Source organism: Hippichthys cyanospilos, chromosome 9 (assembly GCF_059441005.1).
Source record: "Hippichthys cyanospilos isolate Australia breed blue-spotted pipefish chromosome 9, RoL_Hcya_1.0, whole genome shotgun sequence".
In the NCBI taxonomy this organism is placed as follows: domain Eukaryota; kingdom Metazoa; phylum Chordata; class Actinopteri; order Syngnathiformes; family Syngnathidae; genus Hippichthys; species Hippichthys cyanospilos.
Window position 1 is genome coordinate 16,099,776 of NC_142377.1, and position 19,549 is coordinate 16,119,324.

The 19,549-nt window shown below is 37.5% G+C and overlaps 2 protein-coding genes across 2 annotated transcripts; both read left to right on the plus strand.

Moving 5' to 3' along the window:
- Positions 1–754: 754 nt before the first annotated feature.
- On the plus strand, positions 755–2,828 carry LOC148419132 (transmembrane protein 233-like). Its single transcript, XM_088423564.1, has 3 exons — positions 755–1,077; positions 2,148–2,282; positions 2,398–2,828. The coding sequence occupies exons 1-3, from the start codon at positions 898–900 to the stop codon at positions 2,413–2,415; spliced, it is 333 nt and encodes a 110-aa protein (XP_088279690.1). The 5' UTR covers positions 755–897; the 3' UTR covers positions 2,416–2,828.
- A 2,491-nt stretch (positions 2,829–5,319) lies between these two features.
- On the plus strand, positions 5,320–12,987 carry LOC148419133 (dynein intermediate chain 2, ciliary-like). Its single transcript, XM_088423681.1, has 20 exons — positions 5,320–5,373; positions 6,052–6,090; positions 6,195–6,254; positions 7,088–7,168; positions 7,239–7,371; positions 7,466–7,497; positions 7,581–7,706; positions 7,791–7,850; positions 7,936–8,058; positions 8,586–8,670; positions 8,759–8,876; positions 8,940–8,983; positions 9,067–9,314; positions 9,573–9,653; positions 9,737–9,824; positions 10,134–10,213; positions 10,777–10,925; positions 11,393–11,492; positions 12,064–12,249; positions 12,577–12,987. The coding sequence occupies exons 1-20, from the start codon at positions 5,359–5,361 to the stop codon at positions 12,676–12,678; spliced, it is 1,950 nt and encodes a 649-aa protein (XP_088279807.1). The 5' UTR covers positions 5,320–5,358; the 3' UTR covers positions 12,679–12,987.
- Positions 12,988–19,549: the final 6,562 nt, after the last annotated feature.

Genomic DNA, 19,549 nt, shown 5'->3' on the forward strand with positions numbered 1-19,549 from the left:
AAAAATGGCTGGCACTAATTTAAGTCTTAAAGTAATCAATTATTTAGGTAATTAACTTATGAAGTAATCAATTACTTTGTACATTGAAAGAAGCAATTGCATTAGGTACTTAGATAGATCATTAAATACTAGTACTTACAGTAAGTAGTACTTGATTACCTTGATATGTGAGTATCTAAAATAAAATAGCTAGTTTAGTGCTTATTACCTAAATTTATCAAGCATCTTAATTCCTTAAGGTAATTGATTTCTTTAGTACCAATCAATTAATTGATTAGTACTTTTACCACCTAAATTAATGAATTAATTGAACTTGTAGCAATTGATTACTTGTTTCCTGAAGTAATCAATGAAAATATCGAAGCACACTTGTAATGGTTTCTCTAGGCATACTTTAGCAATTCCAAAAGATCAACTTTTTTAACATGTTTTATTTCTGCCTCGTCCGCTGGAAAAATACCTCCCTAATGACAATGTGCATTCGTATAGTCACTGCAACAATTTAGCAATGATACTTCATGTTCCAATGAATTTGCTCTTAATTAGAAAAAAAGTACCATTCCTGTCACAGCATTAGAAAGAAAACTTGTCCCAACTACCCCCTGAAGTGCCTTCATGTACCCCCAGGGGTACTCATACCCCAATTTCAGAACCATTGCTCTACTGGATGGAGGCCAATAGGGTTTGTGATCCTCTCCTGTCTCTCCTCAACCCTTCCTTGCTCCCTCTCCACTCACATTCACAGTTTCAAGCGGACAAGAATTATCAACACAAGAATTTCAGATGTACGGCGTCAAACTTATTGTGTGACCTTTTATGGACTTTAGAAACTGGAAAATTTCCCCTCTGATTTGAGATTTTCCTCCTGCTGTGACCTATTCTTTGGTGTGTGACAAAATGGCTCTGGGAGTGCTAAACCAGCAGGTGAAAAGTTCAGCGAGCGACGGTAACCTTTGCGATAGCAGTTCAACTGAAGAAAAGAAGCCTCCACTTAAAAGTTATCTTTTTTTAACCATGCTTACCTGTTTTTGTCCTGCATATCCTGTCAACGTTGTTGCTCTGGTCTTTTCTATCATGGTATGTATATTATTGTGTCGTTACACTTTTCAGCTAAAATATTCTCACAAGGATATAGCATGTCATAGGTAAATTTCTGATTGTATTCTTCTTGTTAAAGCAAGACATGATAACATGATACTGGTTTCAATTAAAAGTGTTTTAAATGCAACATGTCAGTAGTTTATTGGTGGAAATAAAGCAGAAGCTGATTTAAACGGATTTATAAAACCAAAAACACAATGGAGCATAATTGTTCTGTGCGACGGTTATACCTTTGCCATCATAAAACATTTATTAACTGCTCGGGTTAAATGTACGCAAAAGTGATCATCATTACTAAATAACCACAATTCAAACGCAATGCTTTATTTTCATTGGTTTATGTTTTTTTTTAACTCAAGAGTATTAAAAATACAATTTTCCCAAATTTCACACAAACAACTGAATTTGTCTTTTTATGGGTCCCAGCCTTCTGTACTGGCTAAATATTTTGACCACTACCATTATTAGAAAACTTTTACCAGCATTTTCAATTTGGGGAACATGAAGGCACTTGGGGGGTGAACAGGTCATTTTATTTTCAAATAATAAGAAAATTAATTGCAACATGAAGCAATTTATTGCTAAACTGTGCTGTAGTGACTAATTTGCAACTTTAAAGGCCTTTATTTGATAAGGTTTTTCACATGCACATTGTTATTAGTTACGCGATTTTCCAGCAGAAGAGACAGCAACAAATAAAAGTCTTCTGTAGTTGCTGAAAAAAATATACGCCTATTAATACCACAACAAATGTAGTTGAAGAGTAATTAATTATTGAATTTGGTCATTTTTTTTGCATCCAAAATTATTTGGTGGTATATATTAAGAGGTATTGTTAAAAAAATTACATGTGGTTGAAAAACGGTTTGAGAGCTACTGCCTTAGAATTTGCTTCATTTTTTTTTAGAACCTCCTCAGCAATGTCTGAGAACTAATGCAGAAATATCAAGGTTTTTTGTTTTTTTTAGAAAACTATATTTTTTTTATCTAACTTTATATTTCAGAAATATAAAGCTGTTTTGTTTTTTTGTCTGTGATATCCTCAGTCAAGGAACAGTTATGAAAACGGTGACTACGATGGCTCAAGGCGGCTGGGCAAGAACGCTCTCTATGTCGCTATTGCTTCCATCATCATCGGCCTACTCGTCATCACTATCATCTGTATTGTGCAATTTACCACCGTAAGAATTTTTTTTAGCTGACGTACACTGCGAGCAAAGCTATATCTTTTCTTTCTTTTTTTTTTTTTTTTTTTTTAAGAATAAGGCATTGTGTTTCTTTCTGTTTATGTTCCAGATGAATCATATGGTCTGAGGGAAGAAGTGAGAGGGAGTTTTGGAACACTGGAACAGGACAAACAAAACTGCTGATGTAGGATGTCCATGACAATAGTTCAAAAGAACCGGAGGGACTGCAATCATTTTTATTTGTGATCTCTCACAACTCATCCTGTTTCAACCCTCTCTATGTAGACTTTTGAAGACTTTTAGATTTATTTTTTTTAATTCATTTCAGTGATGTCGAGGGCCAGAATGGCTGTGAAGTCAAATCAATTTGAAATGTGTTTTAAAAGTTTTGAAATCAGAGGCTGGTAAAAACTGTTCAAAAGAGAGAACGGGTTATTTTTTTTCTTTTTTCTTTTCAAAAGTTGAGGACAACTTGCAAGTTTGGTATTTTAGCCAGAAACTTGAAGACGAATCAGAATTTCGCGGGCCACACATAACGATGTGACGGGTCAGATCTGGCCCCCGGGCCTTGATTTTGACACCTGTAGTTTAATAAATATATTTTGTAACATATATGTGTCTGTTGATTAAATTAAGAAATGACTATATTTTGTTTTTAAGTGATGAGAGAAAACCAAATCCTGATGATATGAATATATACTGTAAACGGGATTATTTCTGTGTATTTTTTGCCCTAATCAATACAGTTAATTGCTGCACAATTTAAAATGGGCTTCCCTTTTTTTTATTCCTTCTGAAAGAAAATTGATTCCAGTCTTGCTACTTGATTAGCGTCACACATTCTGGCACGCTGAAATGGCTTCAGCGCCAAACTCGCAAACTTAGCTGAGATATGTTCTAGTAGCCTGATATGTCATAGTATATCCTCCTCTAAATATAACTAATTTCCTGTGCGCTTTGCCGGTAGTTTGGACTATCGCAGCTGGTGGTTAGTTCAGTTGCCATGATTTTTTTCTTTTTGTTTTTGTCAGCAGCATGGCTTGAATCCGTGGCCTCGACCGCCAATGAGAAATGCATTTGCATTAATAATGTACATCTGTAATGTAAATGGTTGCTAAAAAAAGTGCTTTCTGACGCACTCCTTTTAAATACATTGCATAAGACACAAGACTTGAAATTTCTTTTTAGAGGCGCTTTAAAGTGACAGTAATATTTAGTTATTCTTTTTTTTCCCTTCATAGGAGGTCACCATGTTTCATCGCCATCTTTAAGCGAGTTTCTTTGTTTGCCAACCGCAAGTAAAACGAAAGAAAGAGCCGGAAAAGAAAGAAGGGGAAGGAAGAGTAGAAGAAAAAGGAAAAGGAGAGGGTGTTAATTATTTAAACAATAAATCCATAATAGATAAAGGGTAATAAAAATGACTGACTAAATGACTGAATGAATGCTTGAGTAAATAAATTCTTCCTGAATTTGAAATATCAGAATGCTTTTGAATGCATCTCATGTCTCTTGCACTCTTCAACGCTCTGTCAGAGCGGCTAGCCAGTGGCGGTGTAATTAACTTGTGTTTAAGATGATTATTTTTTAATACTACACTTTTTTTTTCATTTTATGTATCCTAATCACTGAAAGAGTTGGATGAATACAACAAAGCATTTCATGCGTTTTTTATTTTAAAAGTTGTTTTGGACAAAAGCATCTACTAAATGCCATGTAATTGAAATCCAATAATGTCATATAATGTGCGGTAATAACGTAAAGACTGGACTGCAACCATATATACATTTTTTCACTCGAAACCAGTATAGTGGAGGTGCTCTTTTTTCCACCTCAAGTCACCTGAAGCATTACTGTTGCACAATAGCCAGTGTGCTGGAAAAGCGCTGTGTGACTCACTGAACTAGGTCAGTCAAGGCAGCTGCTTCCATTAGCACAAGACAGAGCCTCCTTGCAAACATATCCCATAACACATCCTGGCCAGTAAGCAACGGTTTGATCCTTGTTGATAGCATGAACTGGGATAGCTGTGGGAAGGATGCAGACTGGGAAACATAAACTGGGATTAAGGTACTTGAACAGTAAGGCCGGGTTCACCTTTGTACAGTGGGTATTGAGTTTGTGTTTGATTATGGAACAAAAATATTTTTTGCGTGGCAATCAATGGGGAAGTCGACCCATTTTTACATACAATTTGTTCTATGTGCCCCCTATTGTGTTCTGATATATATTGTGGATGTGGGAAATGAATTATTGAGCAAAATCCACTAGTTATTATCCATCTCAGCAGGCGGCCATTTTGTCACTTGCTGTTGACTGAAAGTAACGTTGCTCAAGGTTCAGTTAACAACCAGTCATGGCTGAGCTTGCGAATGTCACGTGACCGAACCCAAAACAGCTGATTCATGATTGATCGTTACTTGAGCACCAAGCAACTGTGGTGTCATTTTCAGTCGACAGCAAGGGGCAAAATGGCCGCCCACTGGATGGGTGAAAACAGGTGGATTTTTCTGTTTTATTCAAATTCGACAAATGCAATAGTAATTAGAATGCTGTGTTTAAACCTGTAGGGGAGCATGTAGCATGTTATAATAAAATAAAGTTTTTCAGTTCGCTTACTCTGGTGCCATCATACGAGTCCCTAATTGTCATAATTCACACTTGCTAATGCTTGGTTGTGCTTGAAATTGGAAACAAACAGCAAACAGAGTCCCGGCATTAAATCATAGTTATTTTATTTACAGTATTATTTTTTTCACCAAATATTAGGGTCTGAAAATATTTGGCATTGGCTGAGTTATATGAATATAATTCTTATCATACTCATTTTCATATTTTGGGTGAAAAACAATGGATGCCTCTTGTCTTAATTCCAAAATTTCTTTAGTGTCACATGTTTTCATATATCACAAATGTGCCATCTTCGCATTATCATAATGTCATCTTTGCGCTCCCACTAATGTCATCAAAAACTTTATGATGTCATCCCAAAGAGACTTCATGTGAGAATTGCAGAGAAAAACAACATGGTGTTTTGTTTACATTTGTAATTTTGTGGATAAATACAGCAAAGATGAGCAAAGATCCGGTAAGTGACTGGTGGTGCACTTATTATAAAAAAATAAATAAATGAAAATGTTTCACGCGTCCATGCACACATTCATGCTGTATACTGTAAAAAGATAAAGTCAATTGCTTAATCGGGGCTATTTTTCCGCCATGGGTTTTCTGCGCTAAACAAAGCTCCCCAAAGGCACGCTTGGATCAACCAATTGTTGGAGGATTTTGTTGTGGAAGCGCTTAAATCACAGGTGTAAAGCTCCAGTCCTCGAGAGCAGGAATCCTTCATGTTTTCCAGGTTCCTCCCCCCAAGGACACCTGACAGAAATGATTAGCTCAGGAGCTTGAAACTTATCCTGCTAGTTTCAACCAGGTGTGTTTGCGAGGGAAGCAAAATGTGCAGGATGTCCAGGCCCTTGAGGACTGGACTTTGACCTGAAAATGAGGCCCAGACTCCCCGCGCTTCAGACATGTATTTTTAAAACATTTTCACTTCCTGTTTGTGCGATTACCAAATGTCTGTTTTTTTTCATGAGTCTGTTTCAATTCGTAATTGCTACAAAAATTATTTTATCTTTTAAAAGCTATCGGCTTCAAAAGTGTAACAAAGAGCCTAATTATTTTAACCAATTACAAGAAGTGAGTTAGCAATCTTGTGTCATTTTTACAAATACTGTATTGTCTTGTGTTTTCACAATGCACCCAGGCACCTGGCAAGTCATACAAAGCTCAAAACAAGAAAAAGGTAAGTAGCAAGCAAATTACTGTCATTCTTGATGTAAATTTCAAGCCAAAAAAATAAATAAAAAGGTGTAGAATCAGAATTTGATCTCATGAAACTCGTTTCAGGAAGAAGAAGATCCAGGGAAACTTGTTAAGCCTCCGGATCAACTGGACCTTACTGAGGCTGTAAGACTAATGCAAATCATAAGTGCTGTTGTTAGGCAGTAGATAATGGCAGACCATTAAGTGAATTAACAGATAAACCTAATATAGGTAATAGGTATTGATGAAAAAGAATATGAAATAAAATTCTGCCTGGTTTTGAAATTTCCGAATCCCTTTGAATGCACCTCTCGTTAGCACTTTGCACGCAACGTCGGACGCTCGTGCGGTGTCCTACGATGATTGCGTCGATAACTTATGTTGTGTGTTTGTTTTTACATGTGTTTACATTTTTTTCTTTAATTTGGGATGCAGTGTTCCCTTGCTACATTGCGGTTCGGTTCATGCGGTTTCATTGTTATGGATTTCCATTCATGAACATAACCTTTTCCGTTGCAGGTTTTTTGTGACTATTTTACCTGTGTATGCGAAAAATATGACTGGAATGAATGAATGTGTGGACTCGTTTGTAGTCCCAGTACTTCGTAAAAATGGCCATAGTCTAATAGGCTAGAGGCTAAAATTAAGAAGTTAATTTATCAATTATACCCAAAAATATATTTTATTTTCTTATACACTTTTGAGACTAAGCCCATTCATCTATGTTCGCTGTAGGGGACATTAGTTTTTGGTCTATATCTGACTCACTTGAGAGACATCCTGGAGGACATTCTAGAGGACATCCTGGTCTTTCAGTAGAGGACATCCTGGTCTTTGCAATGGTGTCTAGTAATTAGGTGGAACTCAAGAGATTTTGCTGTCATTCTTAGACAAAATGGATACAACAGTGGATAGGAATGAATAGACTGCGTCTAGGGAAGAATATACTGTGTTTTCTTGGATTGATTCTCTCATAGGAGCTGAAAGAGGAAATCACAAGGACTTTGACAGCAAAAAATCCACATGCTCCCCACAATCTTGCCCACTACAAATTTCACGTAAGACAATCTTGAAAATGTTACCATCGTCATTGTTTATTATCACATTTTATCTTATTTTTTCTCCCAGGATGGTGCTTACAAGTTGACAGACGGTGTAAATCATATGACTGTTCACTTTGTCTTGGAGGGTTGTCTCGAACATCAAGACATTGATGACAGTCAAAGTAGTGTGACACCCACTGAGGAACTCACTGAAGACGGTTACTAAAATCATCTTTTTATTCTGTTGACATTAAATATTCATCCCAGATCCAGTATTTTGTATTATTATGATATTATGTCATGTTTTTGCAGCTTCGGTAGAGGATGGAGAAGAGTCTGAAGAGGTAAGTAATGTGTGATGTGATTTGATTGTTGCGTTGCAGCAGTCAAATTTAAGTGTTCTTGATCTCTTGATTTTTCCACACAGGAGATGGATGATGGAGGTGAGGAAGAGGAGCAGATAGAAGATGACATATCAGGCCCAGAGCCAAAATGTACAAACCAGTTCAACTTCATCGAAAGGGCCTCTCAAACCTTTAATAAGCCACTACAAGTAGGATGGAAAATTAATTTAACGCCCTATTTTTACATATGTATCTATTGCACAATTAATAGTTCCATTATTGTTTTCCTATAGGGTAGAAGTAGCCAAACTATCCCACCTCCGCGCCGCAACTACTACGGAATTGCTTGTCAGGTAGGAAATTCTCTGACCTTTTTAATTCACTTTTATGAAAACAGCTAAGTGGTTTATAAATGCTCGCTTGGGTATGCTTTTGCAGTGGAACATATATGACGCTTACATGTTGGAGCTAAAGAAAGAAGAGGTGATAAAAGACAAACCGAAAGGATCGGATAAAGATAGTGACGAGAAGAAAAAAAAGATGATGCTCATGGAGGCACCTGTAAGTCATACTTTGCATTGTACCCAGTAGCGAACTGTAAATTGCTTGTAGCCAATTCTTCATGAAACTTCATTTTCCCATCACTACTCTTGAGATCCAACCTATTCATTTGTGTCCACTGGAGTGGACATTTATTTGTTGTCTATACCTCTTGACTCATTCCAGCTACCCTACTGTCTGTCATGTGTCATATTCCAATTAATTTTCTCTTAATTTAAAAGGAGACATTTGCTGTTCCTGTCATGACTTTAAAAACAATATTTCCTCCCAACACACAGGATTTTGGTCGATCCATTTTGACTCATTCCAGCTACTCTTTTAAGTCCTCGTGTGCTCAATAGAGGACATCTAAGTTTGCTGTTTTGTTGAGAAAAAAATGGACAAAACCATGGACACAAATGAATAGACTGGAAAGGATATCTGATATCATTTTCACATTGAGACACCTCTAAAATAAATAAATGAATAAATAAATGTAATTAGGACATTCTAGCAATTTTCCACTTTTTTGTCTCGGATATCTGCAGAGTGACGACATCACCAAAGTATCCAAATCAGTCAAACTGTTAGAGCGGATGGTGGTTCAGAACACGTATAATGAAGTAGCACAAGGTATTTATTCTTTTGACATGGATGTCATGGCACATTGCAGATGAATGGATAATACGTCACTTTCCTCTCGTTTTGTACTTCCTTTCAGATTTTAAATACTTTGAGGATGCGGCTGATGAATTTCGGGAGCAGGAGGGTACTGTTCTTCCCCTGTGGAAGTTCCAGTACAACAAAGCCAAAATGATGTGTGTCACTGCCCTCCGCTGGTAAGTTTGGCCACCAACACATGAAAGAGATGACCCACGCAATTAATACACTTTATTCCACAGGAATTTTGTATATCCCGATTTTTTTGGTGTAGGGTTGGGCTCATGTAAGTCTAAAAAAAAATAATACTTAGATTCGCGCCATGATTAACAAGATATTCCATGATGACAACTCTTTCTATTCTTTCAGATGACTTCAGCAAACAGGGCCGCGGAATGCTCCTCTTCTACACCTTGAAGAACTCCACCTACCCCGAGTACATCTTCCCGACAGGTTCTGGCGTCATGAGCCTCGATATCCACAAGCGATATTCGTCCCTGGTGGCTGTGGGGTTCCATGATGGATGTGTGTGTGTGTACAACTTGAAAAACAAGGGACAGGAACCAGAGTACAAGAGCACAGTGAACAACGGCAAACACACTGATCCCGTCTGGCAGGTGAGGGAAATGATCCAGTTGCAGCGCTTTCAAAATATTCAGTAATGCCATCAAATATACGCAACTTTTAATTTCTTTTGACTCAATCGAGCTCCCATACTAAGTCCTCGTGTGCTTATTTGAGGACATCCTGGACATTCCATTGATTTCTCATGTGTTTGGGTGGGATGCAATTGACATTGCTCTTTTTCTGAGACAAAATGGACACAACGGTGGACAATAATGAATAAGCGGGTTTTACTTTTATTTTTCATTCAGGTACGCTGGCTGAATGACTACAGCCTCAATTTTTATTCGGTGTCTTCCGATGGTCGAGTTGTGTCATGGACGCTCATGAAGGTTTGTTCAGCGAAATAAAGCTGAAATGTGATCCGGCATGCGCACTGATATATTCTCGTCTCTACTAAACTGGATATCTGCAGAACGAGTTGGGCTACACAGATGCAATCAAGCTTGCATTGGATTATACTGTGTCTGATGGGCCAGAGGGTATTCAGGATCTCACCAATTGTGAGCTATCTTTTTATTTGTGCATTGATTTAATAGACATTGTGGATTAGGGTGATAAAACTCAAGGTTGTGTTCAATGATTACTCACAGTATAGGACATCTCAAACATACCAGATTTACTATTGATGACATTTGTTGTAAACAGTGAGAATTTATCGTGGTTTTGATTTTCAGTGAAATTGTGCTGTCCTGGTTTTAAATCTGAAAAATCAGGTGCTCTATTGTAAATACAACAACTCCTACTCACAGTATGTTTTGTTTGCGAGCCAATCCAATTTCATTTAAGCCACATACTCCTCTTGTCTGCAGCGAGTGGAACAGCCTTTGACTTTCACCCGAAGATTGATGATATCTTCCTAGTTGGCACTGAGGAAGGCAAAATACACAAGGTATGTTGGAGAAATTCATTGCACCAACCAAAATTTGGCCGTCAATGAACTTTCAGGTGCTTGAAATACAGCAGCATGTGCTACAAGACATAATGTTGATTTAGCCTTAGGATGTGCTTTAATTATCACTGCAATCCTGCAGCGAGTAAAAACAAACCGCAATACTCAAACTTGAACTCCTCTTTAAAACTAATTCCAATCTTTTTTTGTTGTTTTTGTTTTGAGACACATTTTTTTCTGGTGTAACTTTAACCTTGTGCAGTGTTTTGTTTAATCTTTACATCAAAGGTGTTTCACATCAAAGAGAAAACATTAAAAGAAGAGCGTAGGGAGCTGAAATTTTACCCGCATTGTGACAGCATTTCAAAGTTGAACACGGCATAACCATTTAGTTATCGCACGACCAGTCACACTACCAAATTAAATAAACTACAATGTAAAATTTTCATGAGATGTTTTTGGTTTTTTAATGGCTTCTTGTTTTTTTATTGTTAGCAGTGGATTATTATCATAACAGTTTAAGCAGCATTCAACATTACAGTTGCTCTCATTCTCTCGTATAGTGTTCAAAGAACTACTCTAGTCAGTACCTCAAGACATATGAGGCCCACAACATGGCGGTGGACAGAGTGAAGTGGAATCCCTATCACTCAAAGGTTTTCATCTCTTGCAGCTCAGATTGGACCGTCAAAATCTGGGACCAAGATTACCGGTAAGAGGAATCATGATTGATAAAAAAATAAGATGTGAGGGTATGCATCATTACATTTGATCATTCATTAATTTTTAAAGTTAGTTAATAGTTTAACTCATTGACTGCCAGCCCGGTTAAAATTGATTTTTGATGTACTGCATATGACTGTTAGGGCTATCAAGTTAAGGCGTTAAATGTGGAGCGTAATTAATTTTCTTATAAAGCATTAACAAAAAATAAACTCAGATCTAATAAACTTCCTTTGGCTAACTTTGCAACCAAAATGAGAGAAGTCATTGGCACAAAGGCGCTTAAATTATTCATTACGATTTTTGACATCTATAGCCGTCAATAGTATACAATAATATATTAGCATTTTGAATCTTCCTGTCTTCCAGATCTATAACCGTTGCTTGTCATGATCAATCCTGCTTATTAAAATCAATTGTTTTCATGGGAGTCGTTGACCTTTCTTGCTTTACCAGTGTTCCAATGTTCACGTTTGACCTCAATGCACCGGTTGGAGATGTGGACTGGGCGCCGTACTCCTCTACTGTTTTTGCGGCTGTCACCACAGATGGATTGGTAACCGAGAGTCACTTTCTGAGGTTTAGGGGGGCTGGATTGGATTGGATTGGAAAAAAAAAATATATATATATACACATACACACACACACACACAAGTCTTCTTTTAAATTTTAGCGGTGCTGAGAATCAATTTAGGGGTGCTTGAGCACCCCTAAAAACGGGCTAGTAACGGCCATGCGTTGACCCAACTACAATAGTGGCCATTAATACAACAAAATAAAACCAGAGTTGCAGAGGCTGCCCTCTGTGAACCTCTGTACTCTACAAAGTACAAAACATTCTTTGTGTGCAGCTGGGCTGTCACAGACAGTGGAAACACTAGAACGTTTACAGTCATCTCTTGGGTAGATGTAGTGGGTTGAATATATTGCATGTGGGAATCTGACACCCCCACACGTACAGTACATGAACATGTGAACAGGAGTGCATCCTCACTGAATTATTCGGAGCGGCTCCTACGATACGGTACCAGAAATTTAGCTGTGTCGTTTGGATGAAGATTCCAAATGTTGACATCATCCCTGTTAAATATGTTCAGCACACTAAATGCTCTGATATGATTTTTCAGGTTTATGTTTTTGACCTCGTCATCAACAAGTATCAGGCGATTTGCCAGCAGGCGGTGGTGAATAAAAAGAAAACTAAGCTGACTCACATTGAGTTTAACCCTGCCAATCCCGTCATTATAGTGGGCGACGACAGAGGTTTTGTCATCAGCCTCAAACTGTCCCCGAACCTCCGCAAGAAACCAAAGGTAACGTTTTAATGTCCTCTTGAGCCGCAACCTATTCGTTTGTGTCCACTCTAGTGGACATTTGTTTTTGGTTTGCATCTTTTGACTCGACTGAGTCCTGGTGTGCACAGAAGAGGACATTCTGGCTTTTGAATGATGTTTTACGTGTTTGGTTAGGATGCAATTCACTTTGTTGTTTTGCTGAGACAAAATGGACACAACAGCGGACACAAATGAAAAGGCTAGCTCTCAGAAAGCAATATTGAAAAAAAACAAAAAGGTTTTTGGTTGTTATGGTTATAGCTTACCTAATGTATGTATATTGTGTGTGTTTTTGTGCACGTGTAGGGGAAAAAAGGTCGAGAATTGGTCGAGGGTCCTGAGGCAGAAGTGACCAAGATGGAAAAGCTACTCAGTCTGCTTAGAGACGTTGATTATAAAAATGTTTGAATTTTTACTATATAGTATATTTCTCAGTAGTATACATTTTTCGGTAGTTTGTACATAGATGGACACAAAATTTGCACGTGCACAGTAAATATCAGTATTTGAAGTGACATTTTAAAATTCCATTAGGCTACCTGGAGTTATTGAGAGACTATAACAAATGGATTCTAGTTTTTGTGATGAACCAAACTCTAAAATGTCAAATGTTTAATTTACATCATGTACATACTGTTCAGTAAAGTCATGCTTAAATTGCCCATATTCACTTTGTGTCACTAATGATAGTGTTTATATAGAGGGCATGGTTTTAGCTGTATTTTTCAGTGATGACAACTTCCTTTTTTCAGTTTCAGTGATACACACTTCTGTGAGATGTTTTTTCATCGGATTAAAACAAGAACTTAAAAAAGTGTTTTACCATTTGTGTCTGATTTATTCAAACTTGGAACTACATTAACTCTAGTATAGCTAGACATATTTATTCAACAGCTTCAGATCATCAGTTTTTTTTCCCGGCTCATTTGCTGCAGCATTGCCTCATTAAGGCGGCACACATTATAAACCGTAGCAAAATAAAAGCAAAGAAGTTGCTTCATGTTCCAATTAATTTGCTTTTAATTAAAACACATTTCCTGTCACATCAAAAAGCATTATACTGTATTAGATTTGCCGATAACGACAGAAACTCATCATACACCCCCATTTGAGAACTGCTGGTTTAAATGCAATGCAGTGGTTTCTATGATTATGGGAGTGATGAAACCTACCAGCAGAGGGCAGTGTCACACAATATCGAGGTGTTGGCCACAAAGCAAAGCGGGGCTAGGAAATAGAGAAACCTTTTATTTATTGTACTGTCATACCGACTGCTGTGTCATCACGTTCATTTTACTCTGACCATTCTCATTTAGCACTGCAAAATAGTGAATTTTGATCCATACTTGGCTTTACTGTTTGTAAATGCTGACGTATAGTGTCTTTCTTCCATGTGATGTGACTTTTTTTGTTTAGTATTTATTAAGTTTTAAATTGTGAAGAAAGGGCCTTTTTACACAACTAAATGTGGACCAGCGTGTAGATCGCAACTGCTACTTTATTCTTTCATTAATTGACATATGACCCACAACAATAGAAGGCTGAAGCCTTGATCTGATAAATATTTATTAACCAGATTGATTAATTGGTCATTTCCCCTTCAGCATTCTTCTTGACATATTCCATCTTGAATCTACAGAAAGGGCACATTTTTAGAATATTTGCAGTTGTTATTGGTTCATGCATAGATGGACCTTTTTAGCTGTTGGAATTGGAAACTTGCAACTGCATTTGAATGCACCGCGGAGTTCGTGGCAGCACTTATTTGGCAGATTTATCGTACAACGGCAGCATAATTGCCTAGGAGTTTAATCAGCTATTGAACATAATTTTTTTTTAATGGCGATATGTTGATCTGAGTTAACACGTGATGACAATAAAAATGGAGTCACCAAGAGGAGTAGCAACCACCGTGTGAAGGCCACCTACAAAATAAAAGGCATTGGATTGATATTTGGTGTGTATATTTTCAAGTTTACATTCACAGCACATTATTGGCACGTGATGTGATGTATGCTGCCTTTTGTTTGGTAGTGTACGTCTAGTGTAGTTACATGGAATTTAATTGATAAAATCGATCCTGAAATGTAGTAAATGAGAATTTTGCCTCTTTTGTGAATCTTTTTTTTTTTTTAATCTACTATCCATACTATTTTTGTCTTTCTGAACATCATCCAGAAAGAACAATAAATGCTAGCTTTGATAGGATAAAGTAAACGGATGATTCTTTCTGTGTGTTTTATTTATTTATTTTTTTGGAGTCATCCATCTGATGTGTCAGGTTAGTGAACCCCCAGAGAGGGATTAGTGATTAGGAATGCATGACTCAGGGGGCACTCATGGTGTAGGACTTGACTGACAGCGTGGGTTCAGCTGCTATTCACTGACAGAATGAGTGAGTGTGAATGGTTGCCTGGCTTTCTATGGAGCCAGTGATTGACTGGTGATGGGCCCAGGGTGTAGGCTGGCTTTCCTTTCCGGAAGTCACTTGGGATAGCCTCCTGAGCGGGATTAACCGTTGTGGAGCGTGGATGGATAGGGACTCGGGTGGTTAAACTTGCAATCAAACAGATTTCTTGAAATAATGAATTCTTGTGTGGTTTAAGGTTTATTTGCAAATGATTGCTAATTGGCATTTTCCCCGAAGACACGCTCCACTGTGCTGAAGTTGTTTTGTCAGCCCTCTGCGGCGCGATGTGCTTGTTCGCCATAACAACACTCCCTGCGCTGCAGCAGGATCCTGATGTAATTGCGTCCAAACTGTTCCCCTCTCTTTTGCGCTTGATATCACTGCTGACACCCACTAACTCCGACTCAGCCCCGCCCCCCTCCATCCTTCCCATTCTCTCTCGCTCTGACTGTGTCTCTCTGCTCTCTGCTATCACACAAGTCCTCAAGCGGTGCTGCCTCATCTTTGATCGTGTTTGAGGAACAGATGGAGAAGGGGGGAGGGCGGCGCACAAAAGTGGAAAGAGCCTGAGTGACGAGCACTTCGCTCCGTGGACGGCGAAAGATAAGCGAAGCTGCATCTTCATTCAGAAGAGCCTGCTGGGTAAGCGAGCAACTACTGGATTCTTATGCATGTAACTTTTATGCTGACATTTCGTGAGATGTACGATCTGAAGAAAATGTGACCTTGATCAACCTTTCTATCAAATGTTCTGCACGTAAATAGAGTACGCATATTGCAGAGGAGAAAACTTTCACTCTTCCCGATTGGTTATCTTCAATTGTTTGCCTAATTGCCACTGGCATGCTTAGTCACAATCAAAGTAGAAACATTTAGCTCGTACAATTAGCCACGTGTGTTTTTAATTGAACTTTAATGACTACTTACAACTAATTACTCTGCTGAGGGCCCAGAGAAAATAATGCTGCTAGATTTGGGATAAAGTTCCTAACCAAATAATCAGTTTCACTTTAATATTTTGATTTTTTTCTTGTAATTTGGCCCAGTTGCCTCATTTAATACATTCATTAGCTGTGCAATAACAATTGGGCCTTTTGGCAAAAGTATGTGTCTATGAAGTTGAATTCTGGTGAAATTAGAGCAGTGCTTCTCAATTATTTTGTGCAAAACCCCTCCAAGGAAAGAGAAAACATTTCACGCCCCCTTACTTGCGGTGACTATAAATGAGATCATTATCTATGAAAATGGTATCAGGATGCCAAAAATGTATTATTTTTTTAACAAAAAAAAAAAAAACATTTAAAAACTTTCAGCAGATGTTGATTTTGTCTGTTTGTGTGTGTGTTTTTACAGGGATTTATGCAAGTTATAGCTTATTATGAATCTGAAAAAAAAGCCAATTAAAGTGCATCAAAGTGTCTGAAATAAAACACAACAAAACAAAACAAAAACACCAATCTTTGTTCAAACTAGACTCCATTTTGACCAACAAAACTATTAGATGCTGAAAAAAATTAAATGGTTAAAAATTAATAACTGTAAATTGATCTGGAACACAAAAACCAATATCTTTAATGTTTTATTCTGGAGAAAAAGGCATAAAAAATGTGCTGATTTTTTTTTAAAGCAAAATATTCATTAAATTGCGTTAGAAAGAAATCTGTTGACAACAATTTTAAAAGTTACTAACAATGCACACTTTCACAATGAGTGCCACAGCACCACCTAGTGCTGTAAATATGCAATTACACCGTAGATCACAAAAGTAAAGAATTCCTGATTCCATATTCAAGTACCTTACTCGAAAATATGACAATAATAAACACAGAGCTGACTCAAAGTGACATGTGGTTGGCCCCCAGAGATATTTACTCTGCTGTTGAGGTTGCTATAATTAGAAATAAAATGTGACTTCTTTTTTTTTTTATCTGTGTCTGATCACTACTCCTGCCAAGATAATGTGGGGGATATGGTGCACAGTCATACTAAAGGGGAAAAAAAGTGCAATCAATTAACTTTAGGAATCCATGGGAATTATTTCTGCATAATTAAATAGCTTTCTTTAATTATTAATTTTATTGGCCTTGCCCAATGTACATGTGTTGGGTCAGTGGAATTTATTATGGTTGATTAAACTAAATGACTAAAATTGTGTCTGAACACCATAACTGAAGCTTGAATCATTAATTTTAAACAAGCCAGTTCACGCAGTCTCAGCAGATTATGAAAAGTGTTTCTGCTATGTTGATTCCAGTGCATTATGCTATCATTTAATTTTAAGCAAATACATCTTTGACTGTCTCTCGATTCCATTCTGATTTTTGGATTTACACTTTGATCCAGAATCGTTTTTTTAATTCCAAATGATTTGGGATTAAAACGGTTTTATCGACTTTAAAATGGTTTTATCGACAAAGATTTCTGCCTCAATCTATAGATATGCAAAGTATTGTCATGATGGAGTCCATTCTGCTTTGCAAGATACAATGACAAATGAAGAAGTGTTATTTTTTACATTTCAATTTTGAAATTTAAGTAAAGTTTTTTTCCCCATCAAAACAGCATGTTTTGATCCAAACCGCTACACTTTTTTTTTTATTCATTAACACCAACCACTAATGGAAGACGGAAGCCTTTTTGTTCTAAATTAAAATGACTTGACTTACTATTACTAAGTAAAATATGAAAGTAATTTCACCCCTTCATTTCCTTTTATATATGTCAGCTCTTATAGTTTGAAAGAAAGCCACATTGTTTGGATATTTGCTGTTATTAACGTTTGTTGCATTGATGAACCTTTTTTTTCTATATGAGTTGGAAATGTCCAACTGCATTTGAATGCACTGCCAAGTTAGCAGCTAGCGCTAATGCAGAAGACTTGTGCCGTATCATTCAATGGCAATGTAATTAACTAGTGGCCTTAATCAGTGATTAAATATGATGTTTTTTTTATTTTTTTAATGGCGACAGATTGATGGTTGTTTACGCGTAATATGATGGCAAGTTTTAGAGAGTTGTGAGTAGAGTAAAGCTAGCTGTTAGCAACCACCACTTCTTAGGTCAACTTCAAAATAAAAGCATGATATGGCCGTTGCATTGATATCCATGTATTTTCTTTTATTTTTGATTTATTTTGGTTTATTTTGAAGCCAGCCTTCACAGCACGCCTTTGCTGTGTAACGTGATGTTGTCTCTTCTTTGGCAGTGTGCATTTGGCGTAGTTCAATGAATGCCAACAGGAAATGGATGTGTAGAATGTGGATTTGTTTTCTTTTTGTTTTAATTGATAAATAGTAATAATTGGCAAACTTAACATCAATTCTGAATCGGGAATGAGAACCTTGATTCTTCCGTGAGTCGATTTTTTTTTTTTTTGGGGGGGGGGCTCTCTCATATACAGTAGTTTGAAAAGACATACTCAAGAAAATGCAAATTAAGGCTACCAGTTGATGGTTTTCCATTTTCATAGCATCTCATTTTCTGCTCACTTTCCATCCATCCATCCATCCATTTGCTAAACCACGTACTTTCATGAAATTCTTGGGCTATTTCAGTTTTTTTAAAATAGTATTACAGTTATGTGTGCGTGCTTTATTTGTACCACCCTAATTGTGATTGCACAATATTTTTCCAAATCTCTTTTAGACACTACGCGGAGTCAATCACACAAGGACACTTTTTAAGTTTCATCCGAAGAGATGTCTAGGTGAGAAGTGTGAGACTGCTTTTATCTAACTTGGTTAATCACCTGGATGTAAAACACACTGAATGGAAGTGACCTTACTTTACGCTCATCATCAAACGTGGGAAATGGACCCGCAGATAACAAACACCCCCACCCGGCTGCTTTATGAAGACTGATGGATCCTGCCTAAAGTTAAAGCAGAGACTGGACGCTTGAAGCCCCCGCTATGGAATCGGAATCGAGTGCGCCGGCTCTGTCCACAGCGGCATTGGTGGCCATTGTGTGTAACGCGTTTGCCGCCATCTTCCTCCTCCTCCTGTGTCTCGTCCTTTACCGAGCTTGCAGGGTCCCTTCCAGCCCGGACCGATTAATGGTGCTGTCTTCGGGTGAGGGAGAAGGCAGGCCTCTGAATGAAAAGTACCTCCTGACTTTTTGACTGCAGTGGGAGGAGTCAAATGTAGCAAAGCGAACAAAGTGCGAGGAACCACTTGGATGCGCTGAAAGCAATAATTAGGCATGTCTTTTGTAAATACCAAACGACCAGGGGCTTTGTTTAAAAATAGATATAATGTATAGAAGTGGAAGTTTAACGCACACAAACGGAGGAAAATGATTGCTGTAGGTGGTTGCTAAATTTATCCTGTCATTTCATCTCAGCATATTGCAGAGACTGAGCCCGTGTGTGTGCCATTGTCGGTTATAAATCCCAGCAATCTGTGTGCCAGAACTCCTTACAGGGGCGCTTACATAATGGACCAAGAGGCCACAATATACTGGTGTCCTTTTCAAGAAACACTACTCAAAATAAATGAGTATGGCGCTTTTAAAAGTAAGCTTTTATTCATTTCTTGGTTTTCAAAATCAAATTACTATTAGATCATTTCACTAATTTTATCCTGAATACATATTTTTCACGTTGTTTTTAAGAGTCCACAAAATCAGTCCCATGCACTCATATATTTTTTTTAATTTTTTTTTTCATGTGTTTGGATAAAGAAGAGTCTAAAAAAGCTGTCAATAAATGAGTATTTTTTTTTTTTGTTGTTGTTGCAATGTTACAGGAATTCAGCAGTTGTTTTGGACGTTTGTAATCAATGGCCCACATTTGTGGGAGTACGCAGAGGTGTCATATTCATTTTTGTGATTGAGGTTTCCCTAAAACAGCCATTTTGACTGTGAAATCA

Bases quoted from the DNA above. Each gene is read 5' to 3' on its own strand.
- LOC148419133 (XM_088423681.1), top strand. The intron at 8,671-8,758 runs GTATTTATTCTT...ACTTCCTTTCAG, and splicing joins GTATAATGAAGTAGCACAAG to ATTTTAAATACTTTGAGGAT. The intron at 10,214-10,776 runs GTATGTTGGAGA...TCTCTCGTATAG, and splicing joins AGGAAGGCAAAATACACAAG to TGTTCAAAGAACTACTCTAG.
- LOC148419132 (XM_088423564.1), top strand. From the start codon at position 898: ATGGCTCTGGGAGTGCTAAACCAGCAGGTGAAAAGTTCAGCGAGCGAC. The intron at 1,078-2,147 runs GTATGTATATTA...TGATATCCTCAG, and splicing joins CTCTGGTCTTTTCTATCATG to TCAAGGAACAGTTATGAAAA.